The sequence below is a fragment of the Crocodylus siamensis genome, chromosome 15 (genome assembly GCF_052110815.1).
Source record: "Crocodylus siamensis isolate JL-2025a chromosome 15, ASM5211081v1, whole genome shotgun sequence".
NCBI lineage: Eukaryota > Metazoa > Chordata > Crocodylia > Crocodylidae > Crocodylus > Crocodylus siamensis.
This window is the reverse complement of record NC_143409.1, coordinates 26,132,638-26,144,969: the sequence shown is the minus strand read 5'-3', so window position 1 is coordinate 26,144,969 and position 12,332 is coordinate 26,132,638. Positions and strand designations below refer to the sequence as shown.

The 12,332-nt window shown below is 41.9% G+C and overlaps 1 protein-coding gene across 8 annotated transcripts in view; it reads left to right on the top strand.

Moving 5' to 3' along the window:
• The window catches only part of ZNF280D (zinc finger protein 280D), an 84,557-nt gene that overhangs the window by 49,770 nt on the left and 22,455 nt on the right, over positions 1–12,332 (top strand). For all 8 annotated transcript variants that reach the window (XM_090029944.1, XM_090029939.1, XM_090029942.1 and 5 more), the window contains 5 exons: positions 99–245; positions 991–1,125; positions 2,961–3,220; positions 6,266–6,406; positions 11,107–11,169. In XM_090029944.1, the coding sequence (XP_089886070.1) occupies positions 99–245; positions 991–1,125; positions 2,961–3,220; positions 6,266–6,406; positions 11,107–11,169 (746 nt within the window). The remainder of the gene's footprint in view (positions 1–98; positions 246–990; positions 1,126–2,960; positions 3,221–6,265; positions 6,407–11,106; positions 11,170–12,332) is intronic.

Genomic DNA, 12,332 nt, shown 5'->3' with positions numbered 1-12,332 from the left:
GAGTGTTCAGTTTTGTATTGAGCTGCTCTTTTTCCCTGATTTAACATTTTAAAATCAAGCTAAGGTTTCATTAGGCTAAATTATGCTTCTGTCTCTAGGTGTGCAATTATAGATCCTCAGCTTTTTCAGATGTAGAAACCCATTTTAGAACTGTTCATGAAAACACAAAACATTTGCTGTGTCCATTTTGTCTCAAAGTGATAAAAATTGGAGCTCCATACATGCATCATTATATGAAGCATCAGGTAAGCAGTTATTTTTTGTCCCTTCACATTCTAGAAATATGGCCAAAAAGCAACATGTAATATTAACGTGTATCATCCACTCTGAAAATATCTTAGTATTTAGTCGTTTGTATAATCATTGATATAGAGAGAATAGCTAAGTTTGAAAATATTACAAGTGAATAAATTAATAAGGAGAGAAAGTTGCTCTCTAAAATTTTGACTCATTTTCTTTGGAGTGATGTAAATAAACAGTTTGTTCTATTGAGAGATCTCCTCTGCATTGACATGTGAGCATTTTTGGTGGGTAACCTCTATTACCAGTGAAAGTAGCTACACAACTAAACATCATTGCATGTCTGTGAAAGAATGCATGTATTATCTCATTACTTCAATGCGTTATGCTGCCCAAGATGGGTTTTTTTAAGTCTGTGACAAAACTTTGACTAAATCAAAGGGGAGCAGTATAGGATCCTTGAGTAGTTATTTTTTACTTGTGATATCTTCAAACTGATAACCCGGGTAGTACAACTTCATAGTACTTATGTAATGTGCTTTACATTTCAAAAGTGTTTTACGTTTTCAAAGCACTTTACAAACGTTCACTTTCTGGTCTGTTTTACAGTATTTTGGCTTGTAGGATTATTAAGGGATTGACTTTCTAATTTTAATAATGGGGTTGTAATTACTCAGGATAAGTTAATACGGGAGTTTCAGTTAATCAAAAGATTCCTGCTTACTATAGATTGTCTTCCATTTTTAAAAGAAAAAAGGAATATACCGTTGTACTAAGTGCAGACTGCAGTTTTTGACATGCAAAGAGAAAATGGATCACAAGACTCAGCATCATCGGACTTTTAGAAAACCTAAGCAATTAGAAGGATTGCCTCCTGGAACTAAAGTAAGCTTACTTAATATAAATAGAAGGAAAAGTAGGAAAAATTATCTGGGTAGAGTAATACTTAGGAAAAGAAGAAAGAGATTCTGCTTCCCTGCCCATGACAGTGAATATTGTATTACTGCCATGTCACTTAATACTATCTTCTTTTCCTAAAGTTGCTCTGAATCTCATGTCTTTCTCCACAGCTGCATATGTGTAAATTGCAACATACAGAAATAGTAGCCCAACCATGATTTTTTTTTTTTGGTATGAGGTGTGTCTCTACGGCTTTGTCAAACTGCTGGCTCTGCCTTTCTTTTTCTTTCCTGAGGAAAAAACATGGACTCAAGCTTGGTTGGCTGTATAGAACATAGCATCAATAGCAAAGAATCTTCACTTTTTCTCAGCTTGCATGGGGTATGGAGGGGAATGGCAACAACCAAGCAGGGGACAAAAGTTGCTGTTCCTTGGTTAGTTTTACAGTTCTGTGTTTGTATATTTTGATTGGTATGTGTAGCAGCTCTGGTTGAGCTTCCTCAAGAAGAAGCAGAATGAGTGAAAACTAGCCAGTTAGATGAGTATTTCCCTGTAGGATTAGCAATTTTTCTTTCTTAATACCCACTTTTGGAAGGTCTGAAAACCTGTACTCCATGTGAGGAAAACCTATTGGAATTGATAGGTGTTAGCTAATAGATCTGGAGGAAGTTGATGAACTTGACCATACTGTGTGCATCTACAGCCCAGTTTTGAAAACCCCCAACAATGGAGCTTCCACCACCTGTCTGGATAACCTGTTCCAGTGTTTTACTACCCTGCTACCCTCCTGGTAAAGCATCACTGTCTACACAAGCAGTGCTGTTAGACTGGAGTAAAATAATTAACTCTGCTATAGGATAGTACTACTCAATAGAAGTACTGTTCTGCTATGGAGTTATTTATTCTGTCACAATGCATGTATAGGGCTGTCTGCCAGCTAGCTCTGTACTATAGCACCTTCATGCCCCAGCCAGCCCCTCTGCAGCATGTTGATCCAGGCAGGAAGAGCCCCACACTGACAGACTGACCCCTGGAGCCCCCTGCCAGCTGTGTTTGTACCACCCTGTTTCAACATGTTACATTTCCAAGTACACATGTAAATGCTGTGTCCAGGAACAATAAACTCCAGCGCGAATTAATTTTACGTGTAGATATACCCACACTCTCTCATTTTCAGTCCCTGTAGAACTAGATTTGAACCATGTTTCTTAAGCTGTGTAATTATTGTACTTCATAGTTTTGCTCAGCAGCCAGGTGCGACTGGTGAACTCAGACTGGTGGGGTGATAGAGCGTGTCATGGGAGTGGCTGTAAACCACCCCCTCCCCACCTCTGCTCCTGTGGGATGCTCCACCACCCCACCAGTCTGAGTTCACTAGTGCGCCTGTAGGCAACTATATACCCTTTTAATAAACCCTTAGGAAAGATTTCAAACTTCAGTGATGATGGCATAATTTTTTTTTTTAAATAAAAGGCATGGCATGAAGACTCGGTAATAAAAGTTATGCTTAATTTATTTAGAACTTTCAGCTCTGTTACCTTTTTGCTACCCATATTCCTTGTTTGGCAAAAACCAGAAGACTTCCTTAACTAGTAGAAGATGATATAATTCAGCATCCATTTCTTGTGAAGCAACATTTTCCTAACAATAGCTATTTATTGTTGTGTTCAGTGACTTGAGCAGATTCTGCAGGATGCATGAAAGACTTACTTGATCCCATGTAAGCTGGAGTTTCAGAAATTTAAAAGCAACTCAAAATAGGGTCATTTATTTTAAAACCTTTTTTTTAAAAACATTCTATTTTATTTTGTGTTTCTTAGGTTACTATTCGAGCTTCTGTTGGACCTCTTCAGTCTGGATCATCTGCTACTTCTTCAGTTAGCACAAGCACTTCCACATTTCAGTTGTCTCCTAAAACTAAAAATACAAACACTAAAAATCATAACAAATCTAATTCAAATAAAACAAAGTCAAAATCAAAACCGTCAACTATACCGAAGAAGCAAAACACATGGACCAACAGTAGCAACACCAGCAAAAAAAAAAATAAAGTTGCAAATACAGCATTGTATAATCTAAGGTAAAAATATTTGACTTTAATTTTAAAATATATCTTTAATATACTTAAAGCTAATTAAAGATTAGTTTATTAAGATCCATTAAGATTAAAATACAGAGGTTTCTGTGATGTTCAGTTGGGAGGGAATAAATTTAGTGGAAACTCTAGTTATAGACATGCAACAATTACACCACTTTTAAACGATACTGATACAAGCTGTTAGGGAATAACTGTTATATCTGCATGATTCGATAGGGCAGTAGTTTTCAACCTGTGCTCTGCAGACTTCTAGGGGTCTGCAAATTGTGTCTAATGAGTCCGCAAAAGATTACTGTGATCAGTCAAAAGTATGCAAATACCGATACTTACAATTCAGAGGGATCTTTGCCTCCATTTGAAATTTCCAAAAGGGTCCACGCATCCATTCATATTTTGAAAAAAGATTGAAAACTATTTCTACAGGCATACAAAAGCAGCAAAACTATTCCAACTTTTAAGTCTTGATTCATTTAAGGTGAGAGCTAGGGTGATTTTAGCTTACATGGTTACAGGATCCTGCAGAGGTAGCAGGTTTAGTGTAACAGCTGCTTCTCATTCTCAAGCAGCAGCAGCAGCTCCCCCACCTTTTAAAGGCCCCAAAACATACAATTGCCCCTACCCTTTGTATGTTAATCTTGTTTTGGTGGCAGTGGTTCTTGGCAATAGAAGAATAGCTGACATGGAAATGACTAGCATTTTATTAAATTTAGATTTTTACTGTGTGTGTGTTGGGGGACATTAAATATTAAAAATGCTAAATATTAATTAGTGACTTGCGAGGGGATAAAGATGTATGTTCAAGTCTTGTCTGTCCTAGAAGGTCTTTGATGATTGCATAAATAACAAATTATTCCAGAAGTGGAGAGTGAAAGCATAGCGGTTGAGAAGATGGGATGATTAGTCTAAGACTTATTTTTTTTTCTTTGTTATTTTACTTAATTGAATAATCTTTGGTATAAAGGATTTAAAGATTATGAGCCTCAGCCTTTCAGTTAAAGTGCTAAATCTCATGATGTTCATGTTCTGAGATGCCCAACAAAATCTCTCAGTAGTGAAACTGAGGAAGGGCAAATTTCATACCAGGTCTGGGGGCTGACTTGGGAGTGCCTGAATGGCACATCCCCTTCCTCCTGCACACACAGCCCTCTAGGCTTTTCTTGAACATCCCTGTCCCACCTGGATAGGGATCCCTGCCCCATTAGGTCCTCTAGGACTGCCCTCTTCCTTCTGCCCTTACCTGTACGCCATATCTCCAGCACTTTCCTCCTCCTCTTCCTTTACCCTTCCCCCCATTCACCCCCCACTGCCCCTCCTCTCAGTGCAGGGGAGTTTTTCCAAAGATATGAAACTCATTAGTTACACTTCTGGAACCTCTGGCAAGATTAGGGACAATACAATTAGTATTCCTAATTTAAGGCTTAGTGGTTTTTGTTTTTTAAAGTTTATAAGGACTTTGAGGGAGATGAGCATCAGGGGTAGAGGGAAAGCCTCAGGCTTTTTTATGCATAATGAAGTGTGGAGAACAAGGAGGAATCATAGAAGTAGGGTCAGAAGGGACCTTGTAGATCTTCAAGTCTGACCCCCCGCCTGGGCGGGAGAAAAACTGGACTCAAATGAGTCCAGCCAGGTAGGCATCAAGCCTCTTCTTAAAGATCCCCAGGGTAGGAGCCAGCACCACTTCCCTTGGAAGTTGGTTCCAGCTCCTAGCTGCCCTAACTGTGAAGTAGTTCTTGCGGATGTCTAATCTAAATCTACTCTCCAATAATTTGTGTCCATTATTCCTTGTCATGCCGGGGGCGCTAGGGGAAACAGTGTCTTCCTTAAACCCTTCTGGTCCCCCTTAGTGAGTTTATAGCTAGTCGCCAGGTCCCCCCTCAGCCTTCTCTTTGTGAAGGCTGAACAGGTTCAGGTCCCTCAGTCTTTCATTGTAGGGTATGCCCTGTTGTCCCCGGATCATGCGGGTGGCCCTCCTCTGGACCCTTTCAATGTTGTCCACATCCCTCCTGAAATGGGGCGCACAGAACTGGATGCAGTACTCTAGCTGTGGCCTGACCAGCATCGCATAGAGGGGGAGGATCACCTCCCTGGCTCTACTTGAGATGCACCTGTGGATGCACGACAAGGTCCGGTTAGCCCTGGCAACCGTGACCTTGCATTGTCTGCCCATGTTCATCTTGGAGTCAGTAATGACTCCAAGATCCCTTTTTGCCTCTGCGCTCTCAAAAAGGGAGTTTCCCATTCTATAAGTGTGCTGCTGGTTTCCACTGCTTAAGTGCAGCACCCTGCACTTGTCAGCATTGAAACACACCCTGTTTATGTTAGCCCACTCCTGTTACCTATCCAGATCTTGCTGCAGTCTTTCCCTCCCTACTAGCATGCTTGCCTCACCCCAAATTTTGGTATTATCAGGGAATTTAAACAGGTTGCATTTCACCCCATTGTCCAAATCGCTGATGAAGAAATTGAACAACACAGGCCCAAGGACCGAGCCCTGGGGGACTCTGCTGCCCACTTCCCCCAGGTCGAATATGACCCGTCCACCACCACCCTCTGAGTACGACCCTTGAGCCAATCTGCAATCCATCTGACTGGGTAGGCATCAATGCCACAGTCGCCTAGTTTTTTTAATGAGGATGGGGTGGGAGATGGTGTCAAAGGCCTTGCTGAAGTCTAGAAAGACTATGTCCATGGCGACACCTGTATCCATTCCCTTTGTGACCTGATCATAAAAGGCAATCAGGTTGGTCTGACATGAAAGATAACTTTTTAGAGTTTACCTTGTAGGTAACTTAAATAGGTTTTAAAATCACTACGTTCTTATGTAATTAGAGCAAAATATGGTTATATTTGAGCTAACGATTTTCACTAGACATTAAATAGTTTAAAATATACTAACACATTTTTAGAATTCCTTTTTTGTCTAGACAAGCTGAATATTGGCTTAAAATTAGAATTTTGAGAGAGTATACATGTCATCTTAATATATTAATGGTAACAGTATTTTTTGTGTTTTTTATTATTGTTTAGGTATCGTTTAGGAGTTCATAAATGCATTGAGTGTTACTCAGAAATAAAAGATTTTGCAAGTCACTTTCCAACATATGTCCATTGTAGCTTATGCAGATATAATACTAGCTGTAGCAAAGCCTATGTGAATCATATGATGAGGTAAGAGCTTTTCAAAATTTAAGTCATGATTTCTAATTTTTTCTTAAACATATAAAATGGTGTGTTATGTGTTTGTATGAGCTTTATTTTGTATTTCACATGGTGTTGAAGGAGAGAAAGTGGTATCTCCCTTTAAATTAATATTATCAAATTGATATTAATAGAGGATAGGAAACTAAATCCACTAGTTTGATTCTTCTTTAAAAATGTCAGGTGCATGTTATAATTAGGGTCCTCTGTATTGATGGGAAGGTCAGGGTGGCCAGGAAAAAGGATGGTCTGATAATTCCCAGCAGTTGAATGGCGTCCTGAAAATATTATTGCTTCACTATTTCTGCTGCGTTGTCTGTGTAATGTTTGTCAAATTTCACAGTTGCGAATGAGAATGTCTCATTTTTTGCATTTCTGACATGAGACTCTGAGGTTTTATTTGCAGAAATGTCTAAAACTGATGTCAGTAAGACTTACGCTTTGAAGATAGCAAATGCTGTATTATGAAGGCAAGATGTAGGTATCTCAAATAAGGTCCCCAAAATAAGTGGATATTTTCCTTACTCCCTTTGTTTCATTTGCCCATCTAGAAAAGTAATACTACCTTATTACAAAAAAGTGGTTTAGGGAAGGAAATTCATTATTTACCGTATTTACTGAAGTTTAAGACAAGGTATTATTTCCTCAGTCAACATAGGTGAAAAAGCCATTGTTCTAGATTTGCATACATAGAAACCACATTACAGTAGAGTCGTATCTTACACAGGGGTTATGTGCTGAAGTCAGCTCATAAGGTGAAAATCGCATATAGTTGAAATCACCCTTCCTGCTGCACTCCTCGCCCCTCTTGTCCTCTGCTGTGTCGTCCCGCCAGGACAACCAGCTGAGTGTGAGCGAGCTGCGGCACATGCAGGCAGTACCATGCAGCGCAGCGCTACGCACCATGCCCCGGCCTGCACCTGGTGGCCAGCCCCAGCAGCCGAGCGCGTATAGCTGAATTCGCGTAAGTTAAATACGCATAAGGTGCAACTCGACTGCATATACATTCCCTATCTTTGAGCCACTGCAGCAGGCCTGGAGGTACTGTAATACCATACTGGCACCAGGAGTGCCAGAGTCAGCTGTGACAACCTCCACTTTAGTGCCAAAAATCTAATTTATTAGAAAATGTTAAAGTTTAAATGACAAAGTTCAAAGGACAAGAAAATACAGAAAGACCCAAGCAGGATCTACATAGTAGAGGATGGTGGTAGGGGTGGGAATGCAAATAATTTGCATATGAAACATACACCCAACTAAGCCCAAGTGTGGGGCAGGTGGGAAAGGGAGGGAGGGGCATGACACTTAAAAAGCAGAGTATGTAGAAAACCCTGCACAACAATTTGATCTTAACCAAAAGGCTGAGATGCTGATGGGAACCTACCATAAGAAAAGGTCAGTGCTGCCTATCTGAATAAGATGTATGGTGGTGCCCACTGAGTACATTCCCCTTTAGTGTTGACTCTCTTTCAAATCATACTGAGCTACTACATTACATACATTTCAATTTCCTCTTTCTTCCCACACCTGACCTGTGCCTTTCTTTCCCCTTTCCAGTGATTCCTGTTTTTTACCAGCCTTAAATGTCTGGCAAATATCAACAAACAAGGCCCAAATAGTTCACGCAGAATCCCTCTTTCAGCCCCTCTCTCGGCCTGTTGCACATGATTAGTTGGCCCCCACCCTCCATGAGATGAAGCCAGACTAGGTTGTCTTGTGCCTCATCTGCATATAAATTTTTGGAGGATCTCAGGACTCTTGGCAAAAGCACCCAGTTCCAGTCATGAATAGGGGGCTAATTAGTACGTGGTTCCTTTGTTGGGGGGTATCTGGAGTACACAAACATACTGATCAGTGCTGAGCTGTGGGGTTACCAGAAATTCAAACATTGTTGTCTCTGCTGGGGCCCAGTCCACCCCAGCCCAGTGAACTGTATGGTAAATCATGAGCCTTTTGGTTTTGGACTAACATCATGCATAGTTTGTATTATATGCAAGTAGGTGCTAAAGTGCTATTTAGAAGTATGTTTACAAATTGTATCTGTGCTACAATTTGCAGCAATTTCCAAAACAAATAAGTTATATAGTTTCTGAGTGAACTAAATCTATGAGTACTATATGCAAATTGCTACACCTATGTTTACTTCAGGGTCAGTTTTTTTCAGATTTGTTCCTTACTTCCATTTGCTCAGGGGCAGAAGGGTCTTAGAATAAGGAGTAGGGAAGATTACTTGGAGGGCGGGGGAAGGGGGAAATGAATGGCACAAAGGGATTAACTTACCTCCCAGATTTATTTTCCCTGCTTGTAGCAGTGGGAGGGGGACAACTTCAAGGCAGACATCTAATATTAGAATCTGTACCTGGAAAATTATATCAAATTGATAAATTATCCACATATAGAATCTAATTATTGAGGGGGGTCATCTTATAATCAGGGGTGTGCTATATTTGAGTAAATACAGTATATTTGTGAAGTACTTTTATACTATGATGAGGAAACTAATAGTTATGTTTTCTGTGCAACATTAGACTGGTGTGCAGGTAATAATACATGTGAAACTTCTATGACAAGGTATCATTGGTCACCAAAGGACCAAACACTGAGCATTGAGCAAAAGAGAGTAAAACATAATATTGAATGTCTACACATTAAGTAAGCACTTAAATGTGTGCACTGAATGAGGCATGGATCTTGACAGTTCAATTTAATACAGCATGGCTTTAATTCTAGCATTTCTGAATTATTGTCAGATGCTAGAATTTGGCACCTTAATAATGCTCTTTTAACATTTTGTTTGTGTGCGTACTTAGATACTTATAGATACAGATTCATATCACTGGTATAAGTGTCCATGTTGGCTTGATTAAAGTGACTGCTTGTGTTATAAAGTTGTTGGTTCCTAGACAATTAATAGGAAAGTCTCATCTGCCAGCAGCAGGCATATTCATGCCTTCTTGTGGCTTGTAGTTTAATAGGTTGTCCTAAAATAAGAATTGCATTTTCATTTTTGGTTTTTTACATGAAGAATATATTCCCACCTTTAAAAAAAATTTTTATAAGCTCGGTATATGAATATATAGCCCAGAAACTTTGACTTTCTGAGGCGTAGTAGAGATAGCAGACTGGTAAGCTAGTAAGGGGGAGAACAGCTATTTAAATTATTGTAATTAGTGTAAAAATAACAACACTTCTCAGAAGTTCAGAATACCTTCTCGGGCCTTTGTTTTTCAACAAATTACTTACTGCTTCATATATAAATAAAAATTTAAAGCTTTTTTATCTTTAACGCTGTGGTAATGACATATTATGACTTGTATGATAGTGAGTGGTTTTATCCTAAAAACTAAATTTGTTAGTACTCCTAGTTGTGACTGAAAAGTACTGACAGTTCATTAAATAGCAGGGCTGTGTGAAGCTTTGGGTGCTGATTTGATTAGGAGGAGCTGCCAAATCTCTGAATCTGAATCAAATCAGGGGGCCAAATCCTGCCCACTCTCACAGGCCCACACCCCATGGCTATCCTGCCCGGCCCCAGTCCCTGATTCTTAAAAAAAAAAAAAAAAAAAAAAAGCCCCTAGTCACCGGCTGCTGTTAGGCAGGGGCAATCCCCACTGCCCTGCACTGTATCAGGGGCTCTGCCATGAGCTTCCAGCCCCCGCCTGCTCTCCCAGCCCCGTGAATGGCTGCCCTGCCCAGCTTTGGCTCTTGACTCTTAAAAAAAAAACCAAACAAACAAACCAAAAAACCCCCCAAAAAACAAAAAAAAACACCTCAACAAAGAAGCCCTGCACTCACTGGCTGCTTCAGCAGCCTCAGGGCTTCTGGACACTCATGGCAGAGTGCCCCACCCTGCAGCTTGGGGCAGTGGGGAGCGCCTCCCCCCTGCCTGGCAGGAGCCAGTGAGTGCAGGGCTTTTTTTTCAAGGGGTGGGAGCTGGAGCCAGGTGGGGCTGCCATGGGGGCAGGGGGGCTGGGAGAGCAGGTGGGGGTCAGGGAGCTTGTGGCAGAGCCTCTCACACAGTGCGGGGCAGTGGGGTACAGTGGGGATCACACCCCCCACCTGGCAGCACCTGGTGAGTCTGGGGCTTTTTAAATAAAAAACAAAACAGAGCTGGGGCGAGGCAGAACAGCCATTGCTGGGGCTGGGAGAGTGGGCAGGGGGTCCAATTAGGCCTAATAGATTCGGGACAGTGATTTGAATCACTGAACTGAATCACTGTCCCCCAAATTGACCGAACCTGAATCTGAAGTGAATACTAAGTGCTTCGCACAGGCCTATTAAATAGATGCATTGAAAAGGATAAGGGAGTTTCAATCTATAGTTTCAATGTATTTGAAGTTCTATTTGTTTCTGTTTTTTACTGTTTGTCTTATCTTGAATACTTAATGCAAGTGATTTTTAAAAAAATTTTGGTCTACTTTTTTGCCTTTGGAATAGATTATATGGTACATGGACCTGTAACTTTTTTGTAATTCTGTATCAAAACTACCACTGCAGAACAGTGCAGTTCTGCATAAAAGAGTGTGCATTAAAATCCCTTTACTTTCATGTTTTTAAACAAAGTGGAGGCCATTTATAGTAGTGATAATTCTTTGGAATACTTCACCGCAGAAGATTTCCTATGTAGATAAAAAATTAGTTTAAAGAATAACCTTTGTTCCTTTCTCTAGTTTTCACAGTGCTCGTCCAAGTAAAAGATTTTGGATCTATAAAAAACATTCAGAAGTGCTGAGGTAATTCTTATTTTCAGTTGCATTTTTAAGGGTTGTGGTGTTTTTGGGTTTTTTTACTGTCCAGTTGCTGAGGTAGTATTCTGTGAGCCCAATAGTCAAAACTCAAACAGAGGAACTCCTGATTTTGTGGTTTGCTACAAGTTGGAAGCAGCATGGAAGTAAAAATGGTTTTGGGAGGAAAGTGAAGCCACTTGTGGGAGAGCAACCCATGATCAATTTAGCACATGGGTGGGCAAAATATGTCCCACAGGCCAAATTCAAGCCCGCCAGGCCGTTCTATCTGGCCCATTGGGCTCCTAAAAAATTTAGAAAATTAATATTCATCTGCCCCTGGCTCCTGTCAAAGATGACAGGAGCCAGGGGCAGTAGGACCCAGGGAAAGCCACAGCAGGGTCCACCTGGACCTACCCACTCAGCTGGAAGCCCCTGTCTAGCAGGAACTTCTGTCCTGGGACCATGGGGCTGTTCGTGGCTGGACCAGTATGGGAATTTCAGGTAAGAAGTGGGAGGGGAAATTCAGGGGAGATAGGGGAGGACCATGGGGATCGCCCCAGTCCTCGGGGCCAGGCCAGCTCCTGCTGAGCCCTGGGGGTGGAGAAGAATGGAAGTGAGCAGCATTTGGGGCCTGTGTCAATGTCCCAGGGCCAGCACCAGCAGGGCCCAGAGTGGGCTGGTAGGCTGGCAGGGATCTGTGGAGCCAGGTTGAACTGCACCAGCAGAGAGAGGGGGGAGCAGACCTGTCTCCACAGACCACCCCCTGCTGGCTGGGACCCCATGCTCCTGCCCTGCTAGTGCTGGCCCCGGGATACTGACATGGGCCCCATACTCTGGCCTGGCTGCTGCTGACTCCCACGCACCTGCTTACTGCCAGTGCCTCTGCCCCAGCCCCATGGTACAGGTGGGGACCAGTGCGCAGCCCTGACCCCATGCTCACCCATCTGGACGGAGCAGCAGCAGCAGGCAAGGAACAAACTGGTGCTCAGTGCAGGGGGAAAAGCAGCTGCTCCCTTTCCCCGTGGCCAGTGCTTCCTGCTGCAGCCGCTCGCAACCCCTGTAGGGCTGTCCTGACTTTTTGCTGCATGGCAATGGAGAGCAGGCACAGGCAGCCCCGCATGGGCTCCAAGTGGCTGCAGCTGGGGGCACTGGCCATGCGGAGGGGGAGT